Here is a 25,977-nt window from a genome sequence, read left to right on the forward strand (position 1 = left end):
GCGAGCCCCGCGCGCGCCGGGAGCCGCCGCAGCAGCGGCCACGCGCAGCGACTCATCCGCGGACAAGGGCGGCGGCGCGCGGCCCGCGCGTCATCGGCCCGCGCCCCCGCGCGTGCGCGGTACCGCCCCCCCGCCGCCGCCCGCCCCCGCCGCCGCCCGCCTCCCCCGCCGGCGCCCTGAGGGAGCGCAGCGCCCCTCACACACAGACGAGGCGGGTTTAGTGAGAATACAGCTGGTTTAATAATTCAAATAGCAGCTTAGGATGTTTTCCCCCCGCTCGTTATACATGGTTGCACAATCTGAGGCTGGTTAAGTACAATCAAGTTTTTCAAAATCATCGTTCCCAGGTTTACAACATGCAAGTGACCATGAAAATATTTGGTTGGGTTTTTTTTTTTTTTTTTTTATTCTTCTAAGTTTCTGAACAGGCACTTACATGAGGGAGTTGGATTTGCTCTCAGCCGAAGATATCCGCATTAGGAGTATCCTAGCATAAAGTACACAGAGTCTTTGCTTTATCAAAGTGCCGCAGTAATAAAACAGTTCTTACAGAAATGTAATTTGATTATTTACTTACTCATAAAGTAAGGTTACCAATGACACTTGCACCGGAGCTGAGAAGCCTTGGTTTAAAGGCCAAGTGAACTACAAGTGCAAGTTGCCTTCCTCACAGCAGGCTTCCATTTGTGCCCAAGCCACAGGTCTGACAACAGACCCCACGCTCTGTGGTGAACAGATGAACACTTAACTCCTTTAAGCTACTTCTTCAAACACTAAATGCCTATGAGATGATGATAAAGACAAACAATCTGCTGAGCCAGACAAGGTTCTAAGTTTCAAGGCTTGCCTGGCTTTGAATACCTTTGCAGAAGACCACAAGAAGCTTGTTTGCTCTAAGAGGTCCTTTGGGGACATCTTGCCTCTCCTGTCAGGACAGTTAGACACTGACTGTGAAGACAGCGGAATCATGAAGCCAGGAGGAAACACAGTTTCACATATTTGCAAAATAATCAATGTTACCAGCATTTACTTCATCAATAAGATAACTATGTTCAAATACTTTACCCGCTCACCACCTGAGGGTGAACTCAACCCTACAGTCACTAATTACTGGGTAACGAGCCCCCAGAAGTTAGGAGCAACTCGTGTGAAAGACTTAGAGAAGTCTGACAGAGAGCTGGGGGAGAGAGGGCAAAGATGCTTCCCAATATTCTCTGTTACTGACAGATGCAAAGCCTCTTAGAACCGCTGGTCTGAAGGCTCCGGTCACAGTGCACGTACATGCAGCTTCAGTTAAACCCTGTCTAACGTAGTAATTGGGAGATTTTAGGACAAATGCACCATAAACCTTGATTTTTAGTGTGATTTAGTCAATTGTGTCTTAATGCAGTTTCAAGACAAAACAAAGCAAATAAGCAACATTGGAAACAAACATGCAATAAACAACATGAGAGACGGGAAATGCTTTTAGTCTACATCGTAGAGGTGAGCAGCAAAAATCAAATACACCAGCCTACCATGCATGGAAATAACTAGATTTAAGCTTTTGCATACCCAAGTGCATACAACATTATCAAATAAAAGGAAATGTGCAGTATAAAATAGTAGCTTAAGAAAGTTCCAGTGTTTGAGAAAGCACTTTATTTTAAATGTATATACATACTTGACTGTTTAACTGAAGAACGCTTTAGTAGCATGGTAAACGCAGCACTGCAAGATGAAGGAAGACAGTTGTAATGGGAATTCTGGCCTTCTTTTCCCACAGGCTGCTGCCATCTTTAACCTGCTGAAGCACTGCAAAGTTTTTCACCTCAGACCAGTTCACATTTCGGGCTGCTCAGCAGATGCTTGTGACTCTGGAGATTCAAATCGCTGGTGGAAGTTTGTCCGTTGTTTCCTCAGCTTCTCAGGAGCTTTTCTCCATAGAATTATTTCCTATTTGAGGAAGAAAACACTCTTGAAACCAATAGTTGCCAATAAGGAAACAGCATCAAGTATCTTAAGTTCCTGATAAACTGAAACTTTCGGGAAGATAAAAAAAGATAACCAAACACGAGAGTCCACAAAAAAATGCATCCCCACTACTTATCAGTGCAGTTCATATAAAAGCAACAGAAAGACACCACCATTAAGTTCACATATTTAGTTGCTGCTTGAGCAATCTTGAGCAGTCACCCCTTCCTTAACTATGCCTCCCTCAATTTTAATACTATTAAGGAGTTCAAGAAATTTTTCTTCCTCCTTTTCTCAAAACCCAAAGCCTACCATAGCCACCATATGCTCCAGCTCCCTCTTGTTTTCCATGTTTAATTATACTGTTTTGTCTGCTTTGTAGTAAGAGGATTTTGATCTAATCCACACAGCTTCTTCCAGTGACCCTTTTGGCTACACCTTCCCTCAGCATCACCTCATCCTGCCTAACACTTTTAGTGAAAAGTGAAATGCCTTGGTCCTTATTAAGACTTTGCAGTTTTGAACCCAGGCTAGTGCAGGAGGGGAGATTTCTCTGCAGAAGTTTAAGGAATGCAACAAATGCAAAGTAGCTCATTTTACCCACCCAGTGGTTTTTTTCTGGGTATTCCCAAAGCAAGTTCTATGGTACTGAGCACCCTTATCCTTGCCTCCAGTCCTCCTTGGCTCCTTTTCTGCAAGGTGACATCATCTACAGAGCTGTCAGCACACTTGCCAGCAGAAATGATTGTGCCACACATGAAGCACAGGTGGCTTCTAACCTGCCATGGTTCAAAGCAGCATGTAAAACAGCCCAGATAATTCTGCAACAGGACTGCTACAGACCATACCTGCTGTTTGAAGTATCGTCTGTCTTCTTCATCCACAAGCACCAGATTTAAGAAGTACCTCACTGAAAATTTTTTGTTCACATCCCTCATTGTTGGAGTTGGGTCATAGCCTGCTAAGAACAATCTTATAGGAATCGATTCACCTGCAAAAACCAGAAAACTTAAATGAGTTCCTTACAACTGGAATAATTAATACAGTTTCAGAAAACATGCAAAATAAAAGCAGTTTCCCAAGCACTGTCTGTGCTGTTCCGTGGTTAAAAAAAAAAAAGAAACACCTAAACCAGACTGCACAAGACATAAAAATACCCACCAAAAATCAGAAACATAACACTGAGCACAAAAGCAAGTATGAAATGAAAAGTGAGAACTCTTTCTCAGTGCAAGCATGGTAGCCAGGAAAGCCAGAAGGATCAGTATTTTTAACTCTCTAGAGCTGCTCTACATCATGGAGTCAGGTTTGATGAAAGAATCAGTCATACAATTTCCAGTGGTAAATAAAAGTAAAAGTTACTGGGATCCCAAGGAAATGCCCTAAGTTCATGAAAATGTCTCCTCCAAATAGAAAATGCATCATCATTTCAGCAACCTAAGGAGAAGTGTGGTTTCTCCAGTTAAAAAGAATTGTGTAAGTCCTCTCTTCTGCCCCAGATTTTAAAATAGGATTTTAACACTAAATGCTCCCCCTGTAAAACAATCACAGTTATTTACCTTTAACTGGTGCACCATCCATTATTTCGTACTTTGCAATGGTTTCAGTCTCTGTCGTAGTACTGGGTCCTGGTGAAACAAGTTTTTAGTGTGAACACACACTTCAGTTTTAAACATTCACAAAGTTTTATCACAACAACTTCCATTCTGCATCTTTTAAATTAACACAGCCCTGCACTTTTGCCCTTGTCTTGCACATAAGTCAGACATGGCTAAAGCAAGCAAAACCCTCTCCCAGGCAGGGCATCTTTGTTACTCTCCCCCCACCATGCTAACACAGATGAGGCAGGCACCAGAGCTTCAAAGGAGCCCCGGATATGCAAGCTTTAAATAAGGAACAAGCAAGAGGGTCTGGAATCCTGGAACTGCTCTGCTTGGTGAGCAGTGCTAGCAACTGATGCTGCTAGGCCATGCTCAAACAAGGAACTGAAGGGTTATCAGCCAGCTCAACAGCCAGAAATAAAGTAGAGCTTTCTGCCCTTCCTCTACTGGAAACTCTCTCATTCTCCATACAAGAAGCTCCCAAGAACCCCAGCTGCTGGGGAATGAAGTGTCACGAGCCACAGCCTCTTCCAGCCTTGTTCCAGCGAGTACAAGCCTGATCTGCAATAATCAAGCTGTTTCTGCTTCAAAGCCGCTTGGTATTTCCATCATATCCATTTTTTGGATGACAAGCCCCCTTAACCAGTCAATCCCTGTAGAGGCAAGGGGGTCTTCAGGATGCACTTTACACCTCCTCCCTTGTTCTTCATCAATTAAGGCAGATTAAGCTACTTTGTATTTATGCCCAAGTGCCATTTACAAGGGTTCACATTTGTGAGGAGTCACAAGAGTCACAACCCCAGAACAATTAAACAACTGGCAGTGTTGACTACGAAGTGTTATTGCCAAAGCACAAAATGCAAATGGTAGTCAAACACCAGTGAGAAAAAAGCTGGTGGAGCACTGGTTCAGCCAGCACTGCAACTACTGACTTCACTCTCCAGGTCTGCACAAGGCTCAACTGGCACACAAGCTGCCATTTCAACTGGACTTTGTTTCTCTTACCAATTCCAGTAATCTCCTTTTTGATCAGCTGCAGCTCCATGTGCTGAATTTTTATTCTTACTAAGAGGAAATAAATTTTTCCAACAATCACATCCTTTAAGTGATACCTTTAAGAAAACAAAACGGGGGGTTTTGTTAAAGAATAAACACAAGTTTTGCACCTTCTTGAACACAAGTCACACAGGCAGTTATCTGCCTGGAAACTACTTGGAGCTTACTTCCCCAGTGAACTAAGCACTTCAGCCAGACCAAAGCAACTGCAATATTTCCAACATTCCATCATTATCAGTAAAGGGAAGTGCTATCAGTCATACTGAAAAGGTGTAAGTGCAAAAAGTAAGTCTTAAGTATTTGCTAGTGACCTTCCTGTTAGTACTGAAGACAGAACAGCCCATTGTAACTCAAAAAGGCCTTTGTGTAATTAGTACTTTACATTTTAAGTCTCCAGAAGGTGAAGTTGGTCACCATATATTACATACTGTACCCTTTTATACCAAGTTATTTACTTAATAGCATTTTGCTGTGACACTTACTTTGATTTATTGTATTCAAACTCTATGTGGAGACAGTCTTCAATGCCTACTTCCATTTTGATGGAGTTGTTTACATCTGGGTACGTAGCGAGCTGGTGAACAATCAGATCATATTCTTTCACCAAGTCTGACAGCCGTCTCACTATTGTCACTTTTAGAAAATACCTAGGAAAAAAGCCACTGGATTAGCGAGAATTATTCAGAACTAAGAGCCCTCGTGTTCTGAAGTACAGCTATTCTTTGAAAGACCAATGTACAATCTCATGAGACTATGTAGAATAGAGTAAGACACCAAAATACAAGACAAAACACTCACGTGTGGGAGTGTTTTCTTCAGTTGTGGGTATGGGTTTTTCTTTTAAAGGAAAACTGGACTGTCTTCACTTGATTGAACAGGAGGAATTTTATTTATAAAAACAGCATTGAGCGATTCCAAATTAAGTAGAAAAGACCACATTGTGTTAAAATCTCCACAACTCCAATCAAGGCACAAGAGGGGGCAGTATAATTGCTAAATTATGAATTTTCTGCAGGGGAGGAGAGGAAAAAAAAGGTTTATAAGTTACAAACCTCAGTCTGACATTGGCACCAATGTAGGATTCATATGGCTTTTCAACCTGCATGAATTCAAAGTCATAGTTTCTGCTTTGTGTCAGTTCTCCGGGTAAGGCCAGTTCTTTCACTAAGTTTACAAATTCATGGGTATTGCTTTTGTCATTGAAGAGTTCTAAAGTTAGAAAGTTAAAGAAAAATATGTTTCAGTGTTTATTTTTAGCCAACACAATTGTCTCTAATTTGGGAAAGTATAACAGAAGCAATTAACTTAGAACACACATATTTGACCAAATGTTTTATTCAGGTTTTCGAATTACCTCCAGTTCTAGCAACCTACAGTTAGCAAGCCTAAAGAACTAATTGGAATGAAGAGAACACTTTGAGAGCTTCACTAGCATGGCATTGTTTGTTAATGACAGTTTAGCTAGCTTTAATAAGTACTTCTTGCTTCGCATGCTCTGTAATTAAGCATTGCCTGGTTTTGGCTTCCAGCATTTATTGCTGCAGGGACAAAATCTAAGCAATGTCAGGACTGCCTTATTTAGGACAGGCCAGTGATCCTAATCTGGTCTGCAGATTAACATCTAGCAAATAATTTATTATTACTACTAGACTACAGTCAAATGGCTTATTATGACCCCTGGTCTAAGTCAGTCATTTGGAAACAAAGGCAGTTTCACAGCAACAGCATCTCCTGTCCCCACAGCAGTGTCGGTGATTAATTCCTAGATGTGTGTTGTGCAATTCTCACCAAGAATTACCCTAAAATCAGAACCCAAACACTTCAGTATCTAAAAATAAGCTTCTCTACCATTCAAAACTGAACATCAGCATTGGTAGTTGGTGTTACACAGACTGAAGTTTTTCAGAAAAGAATAAATGAATTAAATAGACCAACTCCACAATTTATCACTGCCAATGTGGTAGAAACTGACACTAACTAGTAACTCCTATTTTCTAATATGACCACAAATTGTCTAAAAATGTACTTAGTTTGCTGGGACAAGCATTTATCTAATGCTGGATATCAAATACTTTTTGTGCCAGTCAGTCAGAAAAGCTGTACTCTGAAGAGCTGGTTTAAAAAACAGGTTTGATATGGAGTTAGTCTGCAGATAGTGCAGAGATCACTCTACTGGAACGCTTTCTGCATTTCTATACTGACACTTGGAAGGATGCAAGAAAACATGGACTAGTACAAAGAGCAGTAGTTTAAACCACATCTGCATAACTCTGTGGACTTCCAAATGCAGCTCAACAGAAAGGCCCAGAAATGCATGAATTTCAAGAAATTTCATCAAATGAAATTCACCTAGGGAATTATATGTGTAAGTCAAGAGCAGATGAAAAGCAATCTGTACAGCTGTTAGAAGACAACAGACTAAATGAAGGTGACATACCTGAGCTCTTTTTTCCTCTGTCTATATGCCTCACTCCCATCACAGTGCTGATTTATTCTCAAAGTTTAATTTTACAACCTCACTGATCAAAACCTCCAAGTATAAAGCAGCAGGTGCCAGGTCTCAGTCATATGTGCTATACAAAACTTCAGACACAGACTACTGGAGCCTACTGACTGATGAGAAATAGAAAATTTGTGAAATTCCGTTTAAAGTATGAGGCTGAAACTTGAGTAATTACTTCCAAGGGGGACAACAATGCAAAGAGCTCTCTGAGAGGGAAGGAATTTTATCATCACACCAAGAGTGCAGAGAGATTACCTGGACTGGTAAGAAGTTAGATAAAATAAAGATTCCTCATAGTTCAACTCTAAGCAGACTTCAGTAGTTGTAAGAAATTTACATTTCTAATAGGTTTTAAAAAACCAGCTACCATAGAATTTTTAAAAGTATTTTGCTATAAGTTGCCTCTTCATTTCTTTTCTATGCCTCTTCTCTTTCAGAAAAGCCCACTAGTTTCATTTTCCTAAATCTCTAGTGGTTACTAATCCAACTTTTAGCTAGTCTGAGACTCACCAACCCAGTTCTCCCTCCCACGTACGTATCTTTCTCCCAATGACTTTCTGAGTAGCACAAATTAGTACATCACTTGCTTTAAAGTAAGGAAAACAACTTTCCTCTGGCCCTTATCACCCACTGATCAGAACAGGTTGCATTGTCTGAGCCTAACTGCTGATAGTCACAAGTGCCAAGTTCCATGAAACACAAGCACCTAAAAGTGCCTTTATAGCCTAAACTCACCAATTTGTCCTACAAATTCAATTCTGATTCCTTGGTGCTCTAGCCTCTTCCCATGTTTAAGGGAGACGTTCACCTGTCAAGGTAAAACAAAACAAAAGAACAAACACAAGTTACATTTTTTCAACATTTTCACCCTAACGCAATCGCAGTAAAAAGGAAAACATATTAGTACAAGCCTATGGAAAGCAAGATCTCTTCTCAAAAGCCCCATCTGAAGGCAGCCAATTCAAACAGCTGATGATGAAATTAAGCATTTCCAAGGCAGCACTAAAACATTCAAGAAAAATCTAATCATCCACGAGACTGAATTTTATAACTAAAATTGGAACTTTCAAGTCCCAAAATTAAGTATCCAAGCCAGAGCTCAAGCAGAGCCAGTCGTCAAAGTTCAAAGCGTCTTCTGACAGTCACATCTGGAAGTTCAAAAATTAAATGCCATGAGATTGATTCCTTTCAAGTCATGTGAGCTTCAGTCCCTTCTCTGGCAGACAGATAAATACTGGTGTTGGCTAAGTCAATGAAAAATAACAGATAATGAAACCTACTATGAAAACTTTCTCTTGTGACTCTGATTCTCAAAAACAGACAAGGATTCCACAAGGTTATGTTGTATTGAAATATGAAAATATTAAGCATATAGTATGTTTTCTTATAAGGCAGAGTTGACCAGAGAAATTCCTCTACAAAATCCAGCACACTGTCACTATCTGAGTAGGAAGTAAACCACTGGAGCAATCCATATTTGTGGTGAAAAAAAGGATGGGGTAGAGAGAAGCTGTCCAAAAAATTTCTGTTCTCCCAGACCTCCTCATGCCACTGTGCCTGTGTTAGCCAAAACTCATCAGGCACTTCTCAGCATCCCCCATACAAGCAAGCAGTGCTCCAGCAGGTCATCATAAGCTTCTCCCTCAGTTTCCTGGGTTTGAAGCTCATCTTGTGGCCCTTCACATCCCTGGAAGGATCCTTCTAGAGAAGCAGGATCTTTTTACAGAAAGGTAAGGCCAGATCAGGAAGATGCCCAGTGATATAGGTCAGTCAAGATCAAAATCAAAGCAGGCATTCAGAAGTCAATCTCAGAACCCAACAACACCCAACTCAAGTCTTTTGAAGGAAAAATGAATTATAACAGAAATGCTCAGAGTGAGAATAGCTCCAGTAAAACAGAGTGAGGGCACGGAGTGCCTAGGTGCAATACTGAATGTAGGGAAATCCCTCTGGCAATCTCAACTTCATTGTCTTTTTTCCCAGTAAGAAAAACTCTTGTTAACTCAGCAGTCAGCTGAGCTTCATATGTTACTCCTCTGTTGCTCCTCTGATGCAATCCAGAAATCACTTCAGGGCATGGAAGCCAAGGCTTATCTTCAGGGTATGCAAACTTCTGACTGCCCAGCCAAAAATTACTGTTACCTGTATTGGATTGTGGATTTTGGAGTTGAATGGGAAGGGGAAGCAGGGGATCCAGTTTGGAACAGTTTTTTCATCAGAAGCAATGGCAGGATTGCACACCATTGCAAAAAAAGCTCATTCATAATATGACTGGAAATAAATAAACAGTTACCATTCAAAAATGTTGACTTCTATCAGCTGCCTGAATGACTGTGGGTAAAAAAAACATACATAGCAAAACAGTTTCCTCTTTGAATAACAACACAAGTTGAAAATGCAGCTCCTACAGCAGTTTTTAATTTACCTTCCAACATGCATGTGCATGCCAGAATCAGAACAGTAATTAATAGTCACTTTTAAATAACAATTTACCTTTCCTGAAACAGATTCTCCATCGTAGAAGAGAAAATGCTTTTCTACTTTACCATCTTCTGTTTTGATTTCTGCAGGTTTTCGTGTTTCAGCATCATTAAGTACAACATCGATCTCACAAACAGGAACGAAAAGGTTTCCAAGAAAACTCTGGAATAACAAGAACTGGATAAATTACTACACAGTGGACACTCCATTTTCAATGTGGTGTTTATGGTGTTACTTGCAGCTGTACACTATATGCTGGGGAAAAACCATTTGTGCTTCCACGAAGTTACAAAGCCATTATGTATCAGAGACCCAAGAAATAGTGGTGACAAAGGACAGCTGTTCATCTAGCAAATAACTGAAATCAGGTCAGTAACAAGCAGTGACAGCTCTTACAAAATATCACGTTTTATAAGAAGCACACAGCATAATTGCCATTACTACCACTAAAAAAATCCAAACACTAGAGGAAAGTAGAATGGAAAGAAACAATAACAGGGGATACAATGCAAAGCCCAAAGCATCCCCGTGGCTGGGGAAGCGGACTAGGGATTTTACTTGCTGCCTCTGCCTACACATCACAGCTGTCTTAGCAGCTTTGAGAGGCAGCAGCTCTTCACACAGCCCACCTCAGCTGCACAAGGCTGCCATCAGAGAGTGCCTGTCACAGGGGTACCTGTAACACTGCTCCAGGCACAGGGCTTGTCCTCGCCTTCCCCCGGCATTCTCCGCGCTCAAACTTTTGACCGGCACCGAACGCAAGAACGCGAGAGATCATCCTTTGATCTTACACAAACACTTCTTACAAGAAGCTGCAAAACATGTTAGTACTCTATGGGAAACTCAACAAGATTAGTACAAAAGCCAACATTTTCCTCCAAAGATTTGGGCACTAATCTGCTTTGATGTACTAAAGCAGATGACACTTCACTAATTCAGTGTGATTTTTGTGGGTTTTTGAGAAATTACACTATGTTCTCCATGAGAACATCTGCTTCAACCGGATGAATTTGGTATACGTGAAACAGTCCGTCCTGGTTTTGGCTGGAGATAACTTCTTCTAGATGTAAGTTCCTCTAGAGTTAATTTCTTCTCAGTACCTGATACAGCACTGCTTTTTGGATTCAGTCTGAGAATAACATTGATAACACACTGAGGTTTTAGTTGTTGCTAAGTCAGGTTCATTCTAAGTCAAGGACGTTTTTGTGCTTCATGCTGCCATTGGGGAGGTACACCAAAGAGCTGGGAGGGAGCATGGCCAGGACAGGTGACCCAAACCAGGCAAAGGCATATTCCACACCTCAGAATGTCCTGCCCAGTGTATAAACTGGGGGTGTTACCCAGAAGGGGCTGACAGGGGTCTGACATCAGTCAGCAGGCGGTGAGCAACTATATCGTGCATCACTCGTTCACGTTTCCTTTTTTTTATTATTATTGATTTTTTTTACCATTATTATATTTTGCTTTGATTCAATTATTAAAATGTTATTTCAACCTGCAAGTTTTACTTTTGCTTCTCCTCCCCATCCCACCAAGGTGGGGAGATGAGCGAGCGGCTGTGGTGGTGTTTTCTTGCCAGCTGGGGTTAAACAACACAGTCACTGCCACTTCATCAATTTAACAGTGAAAAAAAGGAGTGAGAACTCTTTCCAAGACATTCTGGGGACCTGAAGTTTGAAATGCAGCATAAAAAACAAAGAGCCTAGGAGAAGATTTGATCTGAATGCTAGTGCTTAGCAGTAGGAACACTGGGTGACTTCATGCTCACCCCTCCTGGAGAAGAGAGGACACAGAGCAAGCTGGAGCTACAGAACAGCGATTCACACAAGACTAAACTGACTTTGTATGTGCTCAGCAATCGCCCCCCCTTCAACCCACAAAGATGTGTTTGACTCCAACTGAAACCCTGTTACATCTACTACACATTCTGAGGTGAAAGCAGCAGCAGATGACCAACAATGCCAGCAGACAGAAGACCAAAATGTCCTCCAAGGCTCTGCCAAGCACAGATTTGTACAGACTGCTGAGAAATTCTTTTTGTTTTTTAAACAGTGCATACTAGAATCATTACTGATTCTTGGGTTCTGGGGAAGGGCAAGAGAAAAAGCAGAAAGTTTCAACAGGAATTCCAAATTGTAAGACCGTTTAAACACAAGATACTTTTGAGCATGGCCACCTTTTCTCCTTCAAACTGTACTTGTTTTCCAGATTAGTCTTATACTCCCCTCCAACTAAACAAGGAAACACATTGCCTTTAAGCAAACTATACAGGATGCTCTCACAGTACCTTCTGAATTACAGGCTAACCATTTAAATGGTCAACCAGACCAAATATTGATAACACTTCACTTCTCAGGAGACTGCATGTAAATATTTCAACTGCACTCCTTTGAGATTAGCTATAATCTCCTTCAGAGAGAACAAGAACATATGAAATAAAGAAGTCAGCAGCAGGCATCTGCTCCAGCGGCTACCGAAGATACTGCTGCGGGGAAACTATGCAAAACAAGAAGTATTTTAGATAGCTATCATAGGGCTTACTGTGTTACAGTTTAAGAGAATGCAGGCGGAGAACTGGGGTTTCCAGAAACTGGCCAAATGCCAGGCTAAGCTCTTGGTTTCGTGCAAAAGACAGACGCTGGAGATTCTGCTACATCAGGACCAAACCCAAGCTGCGTCCAGCCCCGGAGTGTAATAGCTGCACGGAAGGACTTGCAGGAATGCCAGCGGCTGACAGAGGGTACAGAAACGCCAGCGACACACGGAGCGCTGAGCAGCCTCCGCACGCTCACGAGACATGTGTGAAGGAACCCCAACACGCCAGGGCCACAAAGCCACCGGTCCAGACGACTCCTTACAGCACGGTTTGTTTTTTTTTTTTTTTTAACCTCTTCATGGGAGCACACCGAGCACTTCGCCCAGCCTGCCAGGCGCAAGGCGGCCGCCGTTTCCCGGCGGGTGTGCTCCGCAAGGATCGGAGCCCACGGCCGCCAGCGCTGCCTCACGGCACTGCCGGAAGATCCCCATAAGCCCAGGTCCGCCCGGGCGCTCTCCCCGCCGGCAGCTGTGCGGGGCACACGGAACCCCAGTCTCACCGCCAAACCCCGCCCTACCGAGCTCATGCGGGCACTCTTTATCCGCAAATAAAATTAATAACCCCCTAAATCCTTGGTTTTGGAAGGAAGGAGCGGGAGAGGAGGCACCGCCCTGCCCAGGCCGCCGCCGCCGCCTCAGGCGATGGCGGATCGGCGCTGCCCCCCCCCGCCCCGCACTCGCCATGGTACGCGCCCCCTGCACACCCCTCACAACCGCCACCAGCCCGCCCCCCCCGCACTCACCATGGTACGCGCCCCCTCCGCGGCCCGACCCCGGCCCCGCGCGCACCAGCACCAGCCGCCCCCGGCCGCGCGCCCCTGGTCATGTGACCTTACGGGTCTCCCCCCCCCCCAGGCCACGCCCATCCCCGCGCCGGGACCACGCCCCGCCGCACGTGACCGCCCCCTCCAGCTCCGTGCCCGCCGCGGGAGGGCGCCGCCTGGCGGCCGGGAGGCGGCAGCGCTGTGGGGGTCCCCTCAGGAAATACCCGCGGTAGTAAATCTCTCCTTTCGGCAGGAATTCGCGCTCCTTTTCGGGATACCCCATTGGCTGACTGCTGGAAAAGCGCAGGCGTCTCCCAGCGCACAAAGGGTTGGAATTTATCCCCTCAGAGCACGGTGACTTTCCCACAGAGCTGGCTGCGCACCCATCACTGTTGCTCCCCCCCCCCACCATTGGGATGGCTGCTGCACGCGCACACATAAAAAGGCAGTTCAGACTGAACAACAATGCTTTTAGTAAGTATTGAAAGCAGTAAAGATCTTAAGGCAGAGTTTTTATTGGTGCTGGTTTAAAACCGCTTCGTGGCTGTCGGGTGAGGCTCTGGGGAAGAGGCGAGGGAGCGGCACGTGAGGCGGACGTCTCCAGCCCTACAGGAGCAAATCCTCCTCCGACAGCTTTTCCTTCAGCTCGCTGCCTCGCAGGCTCTCCAGGAAGACAGGCAGCTTCGCCTCAGAGAAGCTGTCATTGTCACCAAGCCCCGACCCAGAGGCTGGCTCTTCTTCCACCATGGTGTTGGACCCGGAGCCAGAATCCTCATCTGACAGAGGGAATATATCCCCCAGCTCCTGGTATCTCTTCATCCTGAAACACAGAGTGGCAATTTTCTCTCTTAGATGAACACATCAAAGCCTCACGTTACCGTGGGCGAGCCATGCTGCGACAGGACTGTCAAGGCAGGAATAATACATTTTGGGGTGCTAGCATTAATGACAATCACGTGGCAAATGAACTTACAAGGACGGGTCTGCCTTGGGAGGAAGGATCCTGTTGGCCCCACCAGAGGGCATGTAAAACCAGGGCCCCTTCTCTTCGATGCAGTTAGCAGACCAGGCGTCAGGCCGGCACCTCACCCTCTTGTACCTCGCCCTCTGCATCGGAGCACCTGATGGAATCAGCCACACATTGTCCACGAGGACCAGGACATTATTCACCGTTCCTACAAACTTTATGAGCACCTAATAAGGCTAAAAGGAGTGGATGAAAGTAATCTGCGTGGCCCTGATTGCTCAACCTCTGGAAAAGTAAAGTAACCATAAAGACTCTTTTCTTTTTTAATGGCTACTGACATCCTAAGTGACATTTTTATCATCAGAGACATCAGGCACGTCTCGAACATGGCACCAGGAAGTCCGTGAAAAATCCCAGGGAATCCCCTCACACACAGCAGCAGAAGTCCATGGGAAAGCACTGCTGTCACAGCAAGGCTCATGCCCAGCTCACAGTATGGCACAGCCACGGGGGACCTGGGGGCTCAGCCTCCTGCAGCTCTCCTTGAAGGTGGAGGTATGTGAAAATAATGTGCAAACCTCTGGGGACAAGGCGCCCAGCAGAGAGCTGGCTCCTGTGCTCTCCTTCCTCTGATGGCTCCAGCTCTGCCCCTTCAAGTTCAACAGGTGGAATTTTGGTGGGGACGTGAGGAACTCAAGGTGTGCCACGGGAGCAGGTTTGGGGTTTATGGAGGTTCTGGGAGCACTTGCCAGAGGAGAGACAGTTCAGGTGTCTCCTAGACACCATAAGGTTTTGTAAACCCAGGTTCTCAGTTCTGGTGCTCCCCAGGTGCCTGACTGGGGCTGTCACTGAAAATGTGGGTCTTCAAAAAACACCAAAATGACAAAATAAGGATCACAAAATAAAGATAGGAGCAGTGACATTTCATCCTTCCTCTTGGTCTCATGTAATTAATTTGTTCAGAAACCTCCTGGTGCATTCTCAACCTGTTGGCATTTTATCTATTTTTTTCTCAGTTTCCTGGGAATATCTTTCTGTAATTACACTTCTCTATTGCCCTATATATTTCCATAATGTACTGGATGACTTTCAGCTACCTCCTACACTCTTCTGTAAAAGAAAAAAGATCTCACAGGTGTAATTTCCTGCTGCCTCTACAGTATATTCCTTTTTCATACTTATTTTCTTCTCCTCACCTATTATTAAGAAGGTTTTTGATAATATCAGTGGCAACAAAACAAACAGCTGCAGCTGAAAAATTTGCAAATAAGCAACATAGAACAAGCAGACCATAATCCCTCAAAGACCAGCCTCCGAGTGGTAATGCATGTTGAGAGCCTATAGCTATCACAGCTTTGGTTTGTGGACAAATTATACTCTACGTGCTTGAAGAGCAGTTTTTCTCTCATGAGAAAAAAAATCCATGGGGCACGGCATCACGAATCAATATTTCCCTTTTGTCATTGTAGTGGTGTATGTTGCAATGTTTTACGGAATAAACCGTTTAGTTTCCTCATACTTACAACTAGTTTCCTTTCCTGCTCCCCCCAGAAAGCAGACCGTAGGAGTTATGACATATTACACACTGTGTCTGTAACTCATAACTGAGTAACAGCAGTAACCAGACCACTATGGAAGGGACATTTAGAAAAATATATATTGAGATATGTAGGCTGAAAACATACACACATGCAACAACATATTTTATGAAGTCTTTTCTCAAAAACTGAAATGCTCCAATTGCAAAAAGCACATTTTCTTGCCATTCCCCCCCCTCCCCCAGAAAAGGAAACATTAGCAAAACAGACTTTCTGAGCAGATTTCATTACACCCAAAAGAAGGCCAGTTTGTAAAATTCTGAGGTTGCTTACTTGGCCTCCGCTGCATGGCCCAGAAAGAGGATTACTGAGAACAACCGCCCCGTTTTACCTTGTGCTGTGTATCCCACAAAGAGGATTAGACAAATAGCCAGGAAAATCCTCCCGTTACATCTGATAAGGAGCTGCATCTTGGCTGGCATCCCTCTGCTCGCAACCAGCCTTCACCACAGCCTCACACTTCAGAAATAAGACGGAGCGAGGAGATCGACTTTTAGAAAAAGTTTCCAAAACCTCAAACCCAACCCATAACCTGCGTCACCACTTCCTGATTGACAGGAGTGAGACATGAACAGAAAAGCCCAGCACCGTGGCCTTCCTGCCTTCATCAGTCCAAAGTAAAAGTTCCTCTGCCTTCATCTCCTGTTTTGCCCAAGCAGGACAGCAAACCCAGGACCCATGATGGACTGAAGGTGGTGCTGCCAGCAGCCCGTGGTCAAGGCACACATCCCACCCAGTCCCTGCCCAATGCTGAGAGGGCTCCAGAGTGAAAAAGCAGTGCTTAATGTTCCCTGATTTTAGGTCAAAAAACTGCATTTTTGCATCAGCACTGGCACTGCTTTTCCCTGCCTCAAGCCCTCACCAGTCCACCAGACTGGTTAGAAGCCAGCTACTCAGAGTCAGTACATGTTTCACCAACTGGGGAATCATCTTTTTCCACAGAAGTAAATTATCTCTGGAATCTTATGCCAGGCTTTTTTTTTTTTTTTTTCGGTTTCTGGTGGTGTTTTTTTTTTGTTGTTTTTTTTTTTTTAAGCAGAATCATAGATATTCACAGTAGAAGTGAAAAAAAAATGTATTAAGTTAGATAATATATCCTGGTAGAAATATATCAACTCCTTCTGGAAGAGCATAGGCAATTTGCTTGGCCAGATTATCATTGTGTGGTGCAAATGCCCCAGGGAATGTGGCAAAGGGTTTAGATCACATGTGGCTCCACAAGGTACACATCTGAAAAGCCATGAAAGCTCTTATATAGACAGAAAAATAGAAGCTCCCTTTCAGCTGGCTCATACCTTTTGCTTGCCTTTTGGCTGTGGTTAAACCAGGCTTGAGTTCACTTCAGAAGAAATGACAAACAGTGAGGTTATCAAAGCAGTGGAGGTTTTTCTGTCGTACAGAGTGCTGCTGGATTAACTGGGGCACTGACGTGTGGGCCCGAAGGTGCTACAGAACCTCGTCACTGCTGGGGCTGATAGTGCAAGTTGTCTGTGGTAAATCTATTTTTATGTGGTGGAAAGTCCACAGAGGCCCCCAGTGGGGATCTGGGCTGAGCAGTGACTTTCCCCAGGGTTTGGTGTTCCACCAAAACCCCATGAAGCAGCAGAAGAGACTCCAGCAGCTCCCTCCCCTCTCCAGGCTGGGATTTACCATCAGACTGAGGAACTGAGTTGTGCGTTCAGCTTTCTGACCCTCTGCACATGGGGCTTTTTCTCTGGCATGGGAAAAATAGAAGACTCAAACCAAGCAGGTGCAGAAGGACTCGTGTGCAGTGGGTTTTATTACCACCCTCACTTCTACTTTGTCTTTTTAGCATCAGCTCTTTTTTCTTTTCTTTTTGTTTAAGGCAGTGCTCAGCATCAATAGGAAGCTGGGCAACCACGGGAGGGAGATAATCAGCCTCCCCTTGCTGGAGGCTGCGGAAACCATCCCTGCAATAGCACCTCTCACTTTCTGCAGATCACGGGTACACGCTGACCTGTTCCACACCCCTCCTCCGTGCACAAACAACCCCCGTGTGACAAAGAAAAACTCCACTGGCTATTTTTGCCCTTCCCAGCAGCCCAGGGCATTTTCCACCGTGGCACTGGATGCCCATGGGGTGAAGCCAGAGCGATGCCCACCAGTGGGCACAGTAACGGGCAACTGAGGGAGCTGCTGTGGGTAGGGGAGCTGCGCATTCCCTGTATCTGGAGGGAGATCTCGAGTTATCTGTCTTGTGCCATCGGCTGATGGGGGAACTTGTAGCACTGGCAGTTTTGCCACACAGTTTTGTTATATTTTTCTGTGTCTGCAGCACGCCTCAGGAAATGAGATCGCTTTACAATTGGTAGCTGTGGGAAGTCCAAAGCAAATGTTTCACTCCTGTCTCACGTACATCTGTGTAACAGGGCCCTGAAGCCTGCGGGGGGGGCACTGTGCCCATCTCCTGCCCTGCTGCGCTCTGCCGGTGCCCACATCCCGCTGCGCTTGGCAAGTGAAGAGTTTTCCACCTTCCTAAATACGTGGAAGTGATTGGAGACCTGGATCTGAAACAGTCTGGGATGTGCAGGAGTTAAAAGTAAAGCACGCCCTTTGTGGAATGCTGTGGGATGCCCAAGGAACACCATCTGTAAACCACTCAAGACATACAATGAAAATAATCAGCTCTAATTTAAAAAAAATCTTGTCTTAGGCTAGAGGCCACAAACTGCTGAAAGTTAACGAACTTTCTTTTTTTAAACAGAGAACAACACGTGAGCTAAACTATATTGGAACTCTAACCTTGAAACGTGCCATGGCATGACTATCAGAGTTCAAGAGAAACAGGATTTTAAGTTAAATATTTTAAATCCGAAGAGGAGAGCACAGTCACCATACCAAGGTCAGCTACCTCAAATTTGCCTTCTATAAACTGTGAGAAAGATTCGTAGGATAATGTTCTTCCTGCATAGATCCTGTGTATGCAAACTGAAAGATTAAATATCCCAACAGAACAGGCCTACAAAAAGAAGCAAATAAATGAGGAGCAGGTATCTGAGAGCACAGTTTGCTCCTGGAGCCTTGCTTACAGCTCCTGCACTGAAGTGCTGCCATTATTTTCAAATCACATGCAAAGCAGATTTCTTAACCTGCAAAGCTCTTGCTTTTGCATTTTTGTAAGGCATTAATTTGGGGATCGGGGAGCAGGTGGAGGGAGAAGGCTGCCTTGACACTGTGCACCCTGACCCCTGAGCAGACACCCAGGGCTTCCCATTATGTGCCTGAAAAATCTGGGAGTAGTCTTACAATAAACACTTCAAAATCTAAAGTGAGAAACTGCTCCTTAGTAGTAACTTACAGGGCTGTTGTATCTCCCAGCTGGCTCAGGAGTAATCACTCATTTAGTAACATCACCAAATGTGGACCACACTGCAGGAGTGCCTGGCACAGGGACATCTACTCTGCTGAGGAAGGCAGAATATGGGGCAAAAGGAAACCCCAGCAGGAAGCCAGAGGGGCATCACAGGGGTGTTTCAGCCAAATCATTGGACATCAACCCCTTCTCTGCTCGAGCCCAGGTAAATGCTGAGGGAGCAGATTGGTCCAGAGGAGTAGTCTGGCATAGCAGTGTCAGGCCACTCCCTCTGCTGCTTTTCCTCAGCAGGCAGCACAGGTTTACTTTGCTGCCTGTATTCCTGACAGGCAGCCAGATGGACAGATGGACTCCCATGGGTGCAGGGGCACCCCCAGATGCTTATCAGGGAGGCTCAAAGGCAAGGCACTATCTGTCCAGGCAGGGTCCTGATAAAGAAGTTTCTCATTGACAACTGCTCAGAAATCAGATAAACCCTAAGTGCTGTGGGGTCGCTCTGCTCTCAGTTCAGGTTTTCCCTTGCCTTAGCTGATAGGAGCTCGGCCCTGGCTTCCATGGGAATCCAAGCTGACCCCTGCACCCCTCAAACACTCATCCCCATGGAGCAGCAAAGCCATGGGTGGAACAACTGGGGGGGTCCTGAAGTGCTGGGCCCTGCCTGTGATGCTCAGCTCTTATTTGCTCTGCTGAGAAAGTAGAAATACATATATTTTACAGGTCGCTGCTCTGGGGAGCAGCCAGTACAGAAAAGGCTACATCTGTTAGAAGCAGAGCTGGAAACAAGAGAGAATGATGGCAACAGAAAAAGAATAGGGGATAGAGCACAGGGGAGAGTGTCTGAATGGCAGCGGGGTTCAACACAAGAATTTCTTTTGCCCATCTTGCCTTTTAGGAAGGCAGAACAGTTTTCTTCCCTGACACTCACTGCTGAAGTGGGATGAGATTCATGAGACCTGGATATCCAACAGGTCCTGAGCACATTGGTCTATCTCAGGGATACCCATGAGCTGTGCTGTTAAATGCCCAAAATCACCCTTGATGCCCTTCAGAAGTGAGCTGCTCTCCAGGCAAGAAGTCCTTTTGCCACCAGCTCATGTTCAACCAACCAACCAAAAATCTCTCCTCTTCAAAATAGCAAAGAGCTGGCAACCCAGAGAGAGGGGTTTGGGTCCAGCTGGGGGGATTTCTAAATTCAGCCCTGAGTAAAAATTAATTCTTAACCTGGATGACATCTGAGCTCAACACCTGACCCGTGTTCACCCCTGCTCCCAGAGCATCATGGCCCAGGCAGCCCAAGGCATCCCTCGGCCTCTCGTGATACCGCCTCTCTCCTCTGAGGGCAGCATCAAGGCCTGGTCCTTGCAGATAAGATTTGGATCTTGTAAGGAAGCACTGAAGAAATTTATCACGTAGAAAGCAGGCACTCACTGCCATCTAGATCTCACAGAAGAGCAACTCCTTTTGTCTTCCCATGGTGAAGGGGGAGATCTTTGCTGGAAAGCCACAGCTGCATCAAAATTGAGCACAGCTGCTGAGAGACAGGAAGCTGCCCACAACCTTTCCCCATTAGCAATCTCCCCTCTCTTCCAGAAACTTAACCAAGCAACAGGCCTGTCCTTCAGGTGGAAAAAGCAGCTTTCCTTGCTGCTGGGACTGCTGATGCTTTCTCCTTCCATCTGCTGAAGCACAGAGCAGCAGAAGGTTTTGGCTGGCAATTTCAGGACTAAAAGTTTAAAAGCAACAGCTTGTTAAGACATGACACAGCAGCCAAGCTCTGGTTACTGATTAGGGAGGCAATTTCAGCAGCTGACTGTCCTTTCAAACTCCATCCAGAGCAGCACCAGCCCTGCAGTGCAAGCAGGACCTGCACAGCAGAGCAAGGGGTCACAGAGGATTTGTTGGGAAACTGCCCCTAAACCCAGAAGGAATTAACAAGGGAGAGAAGGATGGTGGTACAAAGGCTCTTGCCCATAGATCCACCCCAAGCAGCTCACCTTGCCTCCACTGCCTGCACAACTGCAAACTTATTTCTATGTACAAGCACCATTGGTGACACAGACAAACTTCACACCTTGTGTGGGGAGAGAGGACATCAGTACATTTGGGAAGATGAAGAGGAACTGGAAGCAGTGATTCTCCTGTGGAGGTCTCCCCATGAACCAGACCTGCTGCTCCCATCCTGTGTGTAGAGTGGAGCACAGCTGGTGTTTGGGCTCCAGTTAACCAGCCTGGAGTCGTAGCTTTGCGATCTTCACTGAATTGTTGGGGAAAGAGGTGAATTTATGTTTACATTAAAAGAGAGCAGTATTTTTTTTCCCTATCAACCAAAGCAGCTAGGCATTTCTTAGCCTGCTTTAAGCACATTTGATTTAGTAGAAGCATCCTTTTGTTTCGAAATGTGACAGAAGAGAAAAATGAGGAAAAGCAGGAAAATCAGCTCTGCCACAGGAGCCTCTCCCCAGTAGGACTGGCACTCCCCAGGCCTCCAAGATCTTTTTAAAGGATCTGCTGGGTGCTCTCTGGGTGGATGCTGCTGCAGTATGAAGCAACAGGTTCCAAACTGCTGCTCCTCAGGTTCAGAAACTGCAGTGCCAACAAAGCTGCTCTCCCCCTTTCAAGATGAGCACATCCCTTTTGAAAACATAATTTGCATTAACTAGGAAAAAAGATTTTTTTGTCTTTTCTTTCTTCAAGGACTCAGGGGTCAGTCATCAGGGAAAGCTGAAGCCTGGGACAAGATTCACCTCATGCAATATTTCCAGCAAAGGGTGCAGCAGGGAGGTCAGGACAGGCTGGCCAGGGAGGTGAGAGTCTCAAGACCCTTGCACTTGTAATACCTTGTGCCTTTGCAGAGAGAAGCAAAATGTCTTTCCATGAGCCCTAGGTAACTTGGCAGCTTAGTAACATAAGAAAACATTAAGGCAAAGCACATGGAGACATTAAAAAGTGTTTGACACCTATTTGCCAAAAGTTCCAGATTTGGACAGGCAAGATGGATAGCAGTGTCTGATACTTATCAGGTGTCATGCACAAGCTATTGGCAAATATTTGATTTAAAAATAAACTTTGCTACCCAGGGATTATGTTGGGTTTTTTTGTCCCCTCCTTGTCTGCAGACCATGTGCTGGCACAATGCAGTATCTCAATTTCTGTCTCCTTGTCTACACTAGAAATCACTTCTAGTGATTCATCTATTTTAAAAGTCCTGGAATTCAGGTGGAAGGAGGCTCTGGGCCCACCTGACTGCATTCTCTCATGGGCTGCTGTGAAAATCCTCTGGTGTTAGCTGAACCCACTGGCAATCCGAGATGGCCTCAGAGTGGTTTGAGACCCTGCCTGGGAACTTTTTGCTCTTGCTCCATTCCAAGACACTTAAGTCTGCAGAAAAATCATCTTGTTCATTCCTTTTTTTGTTTGCCCCATGCATTTCACCCAGAGATCTCAGAATAATTCTGACACAAGCACTTTGTATTCCTCTTACAGTATTCAGGGACTAACACCAGCTCACTCATCACATGCCTATCCTATCCTAGTCTTTCACTGATCACTCATCCAATTCCTCTTTGTTTCTGCAGAAAATTGCATTAAAAACCTCAGATAGCGAAATCCTCGTATCCTGGTCCAATGCCAACTAGTAAATCTCTTTCACAGCAACAATAAGCATGTAAAAAGACTTTGCTGTATTTTTTGCACACCAGATGCCAAAAACTCAAGCACTAGATATTTAAAACAGTGCTATAAACACCCAAATTATTAAAACCTTTGTTGTTAAGGGACTGCTTTATCAGTTACTTCTTCCCAAACAATCAGTATCACAGACATTTTCTCTTCTGAATGGCAGCAACATGTTTTCCAAAGGTGCTGTGTTTCATATCCCAACAGTCTGCCTGGCTCTTCAGCTGCAAAGGCACAGCCAAACAATGGTTTTGGGGAAAAGGCAGCCAGGCAAATAGTTCTCTTCAGGAAACCACTGTTTTTGCACCTACCCGTGACAAGGAGGAGTTAGAAACCACCAAAGTGCAAAATGAAACAGCACTAGGAGGCACTTTGGACAGAGTTCCTGGGAAGTACGTAAAAGCACTTTTCAAACCAAAAATTAATCATTCATAGCAAGCTCTAAAATAGCCATGGATGTTGCAATAGAAGAGGAAAAAGTTGACAAATGCTTCTCACCACAACTTTATGCACTTGGCTTTACCGTAACAGTCTTTAGTTCTGTAATTTCAAGTCTGCAGAAGGGTTTGCCTCATCTTAAAATGAACTGTTCCACACAAAACATCCAGCAAACACCATCTCAGTCTTTTTATAGAAACACACAAGTAAAGGTCATCTTTGCTCCCTCAGGGCTGACCGAAAAGGAAACCCCACACAAAAGTGAGATGGGTAAAGCCACGTATTTACAAGATCACTGGTGTTTGTCATTGTCTGGTGTCAAGGCTAACCAGGCTCCCACAGTATTTCTGGAGGTGGAAGCACCATCACACTGACACATCTCTATGTGCTGACAGAGCAGGAAACCATCCACACCGAGCCTGTGCTGGGCCAGGACCAAACCTCCCCACCCGGGAGCTTTCAGGAGCACAAATGAAGCCCGGGGAGCTTTGGCCACACGGAGGCAGTGAGCAGCACCAGCAGCTGCCCTTGCAACACAGGGGACCTGCTTTCCTGCCGCTAAGGGGAAGTGAGGGCTGGCAGAATTCTGCCCACTGCCCCGCTGCTTCAGATGTCTTAGGAGCAACAGAGGTCACAGCAGTCACCTCCTGCTGCTCTCCTCCAGTCCAGGTTCCTTGAGAAAAAAACAAAAAAAACACAAAGAGCCTGCTCTGACAGCCTTGCAGGGAGATAGAACAAGGCACTGGTTTCTTTCTCTCGCAAAACACTGAAGCACAGCACAACCGTGCCCATCACTCCATTTTATAACACCTACCATATCTCAAGCCAGCTTAAGAATTAAGCACTTAAATTAAAATAAAACTGGTTTTAATCAAACCAAATCACTTCTCATGAGTGTTGCATGTCATTTGAAGAAGTACACTGAGGTTATAGCTCTGATCTCACACTTGACAGGAATTCTGCAGAAACTTGGACTTCTTGTAAATCTCGCTGCTTTATGCTAGCTAAGGAGAAAAAACTAGAACAACAAAAAGGAGGTTTCAGTTGTAAGACTTTTTTGCTGTACAGAAAGGAATAGAAATGCAGGTTAAACAGAGTTCACAGGAACCTAATCTTCAATTAATCTTTGAAATAAATGCCTGACCTCACACATACTTTACAGTTAAAACTCAACATTCCTGAAGGGAGCTTTGCTGCCTAATCCAACAAGCTCCTTGCCTCCTTTTTTTTTAACTAAATACAGAATCTTACATAAGTTCATTCTCTCAAATCATTGAACAAACAGGAATTATTCAAAGGGTCTGCTTAAAAAGATATGCCTAAAAAGAAACACAGCATAGTACTTTGTGAGCATCTGGCACAATGCAGACTCCAGTAATAAAATATAATTAGCTGGCAGAAGCCTTGAACATTTAGTCTAGGAAATGAACTGGCCTAATTGCTTTTTGTAACTCCGTATGCATTTATATTAAATATATATTTTTTTAAAAGCTGGAAAGCCAAAGTGTTCTGGGTATCTTCAGAGGAGAGAGCTCTCCAAGCCACAGTGCCAATCACACTGTGCTGAAAAAGCTCTGATCCTGCTTATATCAGGCTTTCTTAACTTTGGACCTACTCCTACCTGTCTGCTGAGCTCTCACTGTGGTTTCTGTGGATTCGGGGTGTTTCTCTGCACACTTGATGATGGTTAAAATGGATACACCAAATGATCAAAAGGGATACATCTGATGGTTAAAAAGGATACATCACCCTGCACTTCATTCAGCTTTGCAGTTACCTGCAGGTAATTTTTCACACTTACTTCAGACCTGTATTTGAAGGAGAAAAAAAAGAAAAAATTTCATGCTGGGATAGCCCACAAACTATCCTCCTCCAAATGACAAGAAAACTAATGATGATGCTCTACAAAATTTGCTCAAAGGCAAAAGTAAAGAAAGAAAAAAACCCAAACAACTACTCCAAACATATATTGCTGCCTTCTACTTGAATATGAAACTAAAAGTTAGCAGAAAAAAATGTCATCTTTTCGTTTGTGGTAAAAGTGCACACTAGCTTTAACTGAAATCAGACAACAACGTGCAATACAGCCTGCTGAGAAATGTTTCACTGAGAAACTAGGGCTGTCTTACTTTCAGGCCAGAGGGAAATCTGAATTAAAGATCTGACTGCAGAAATGAAACTCCTAGAGGCTGACTAGACAATTATTGAGTAAAACAAAAAACGCACACAGGCACGTGCACTCACTCTCTCCCTGATTCTACAGGCACACAAGTAGCTGGTCTAGTTTTGAGTTTTGCTGCTGTTCATTTCCAGCACCCATTTGTTGGCCTATTTGTGGTTAGTAGTCTGGCCTTCTTTGCAGAAGAGATTTTTACCACACATTTCAGATGTACATACTTTCCCCTCACACCCTTTAAGCAAATGTGACGTTTCCTGCCCTTCAATCTCCAGAAGAATCCAGCTATTTTGACTATTCTCCTTCAATGCCCTGTAGTGCTGTGAAGATCTTCCCACCCTGCCACCACATCAGTGACAGGACTGTTGGTGCACTACTGCACAAAGCCACATTGTCCCTTCTCCTGCACCATGTCCCCTGGAGGCTCTGGCCATCATCTCTTGCTGTGCAGCTGGACTGTGTGCTCTGCCTGTATTTCATCTCCAACAACTTCAGAGAGGTCCCAGGAGCAGCTCCTGCTAAAACAGCACCTGGGCTCCCTGAGCAGCACAAAGTAAGAAGCCATCCATGGCATCGAGCTGTATTAGGCAAATGTCTGGAGCACTAGAAAATGGGAACCTGTGAATACTCTACCGTGTGTTAAGAGCAGAGCACCTCCTCCCACCACAAAGAAAGTTGGCTGCTTTCTTGCTCTGGCTTCTGGCACTAAATTGCTCATGTGTTTTTACTGAAGACACTCATATGGAAACACGTTCACAACTACTTATTTTGGCCAAAGTTTAAAAGTATTGTATCTTAGTAAGACACAGGATACAGAATTCCAAGGACTCTGAAGA

At 44.7% G+C, this 25,977-nt stretch overlaps 2 protein-coding genes across 4 annotated transcripts; both read right to left on the reverse strand.

Moving 5' to 3' along the window:
- Positions 1–216: 216 nt before the first annotated feature.
- On the reverse strand, positions 217–13,000 carry VPS26A (VPS26 retromer complex component A). 3 transcript variants are annotated; one of them, XM_053948842.1, is made up of 10 exons: positions 12,708–12,846; positions 10,271–10,406; positions 9,607–9,756; positions 7,849–7,921; positions 5,663–5,819; positions 5,093–5,257; positions 4,560–4,666; positions 3,513–3,581; positions 2,802–2,944; positions 217–1,935 (listed from the first exon to the last, which is right to left on the reverse strand). In XM_053948842.1, the coding sequence occupies exons 2-10, from the start codon at positions 10,370–10,372 to the stop codon at positions 1,822–1,824; spliced, it is 1,080 nt and encodes a 359-aa protein (XP_053804817.1). In that variant the 5' UTR covers positions 10,373–10,406; positions 12,708–12,846; the 3' UTR covers positions 217–1,821. The 3 variants fall into 3 exon arrangements, with proteins under 3 accessions (XP_053804817.1, XP_053804819.1, XP_053804818.1); XM_053948844.1 differs by lacking the exons at positions 10,271–10,406; positions 12,708–12,846 and adding an exon at positions 12,933–13,000; XM_053948843.1 differs by lacking the exon at positions 10,271–10,406.
- Positions 13,001–13,406: 406 nt separating this feature from the next.
- SRGN (serglycin) lies at positions 13,407–16,072 on the reverse strand. Its single transcript, XM_053948845.1, has 3 exons — positions 15,850–16,072; positions 13,927–14,074; positions 13,407–13,773 (listed from the first exon to the last, which is right to left on the reverse strand). The coding sequence occupies exons 1-3, from the start codon at positions 15,938–15,940 to the stop codon at positions 13,560–13,562; spliced, it is 453 nt and encodes a 150-aa protein (XP_053804820.1). The 5' UTR covers positions 15,941–16,072; the 3' UTR covers positions 13,407–13,559.
- Positions 16,073–25,977: the final 9,905 nt, after the last annotated feature.

This window comes from Vidua chalybeata, chromosome 8 (genome assembly GCF_026979565.1).
Source record: "Vidua chalybeata isolate OUT-0048 chromosome 8, bVidCha1 merged haplotype, whole genome shotgun sequence".
Lineage (NCBI taxonomy): Eukaryota > Metazoa > Chordata > Aves > Passeriformes > Viduidae > Vidua > Vidua chalybeata.

Bases quoted from the DNA above. Each gene is read 5' to 3' on its own strand.
- SRGN (XM_053948845.1), bottom strand. From the start codon at position 15,940: ATGCCAGCCAAGATGCAGCTCCTTATCAGATGTAACGGGAGGATTTTC. The intron at 14,075-15,849 runs GTAAAACGGGGC...TGATTCCATCAG, and splicing joins TGTGGGATACACAGCACAAG to GTGCTCCGATGCAGAGGGCG. The intron at 13,774-13,926 runs GTAAGTTCATTT...TCTGTGTTTCAG, and splicing joins CCCAAGGCAGACCCGTCCTT to GATGAAGAGATACCAGGAGC.
- VPS26A (XM_053948842.1), bottom strand. From the start codon at position 10,372: ATGATCTCTCGCGTTCTTGCGTTCGGTGCCGGTCAAAAGTTTGAGCGC. The intron at 9,757-10,270 runs GTACCCCTGTGA...TTGTTATTCCAG, and splicing joins TGCCTGGAGCAGTGTTACAG to AGTTTTCTTGGAAACCTTTT. The intron at 2,945-3,512 runs GTAAATAACTGT...TGGTTTTTGCAG, and splicing joins GGATGGTGCACCAGTTAAAG to GTGAATCGATTCCTATAAGA.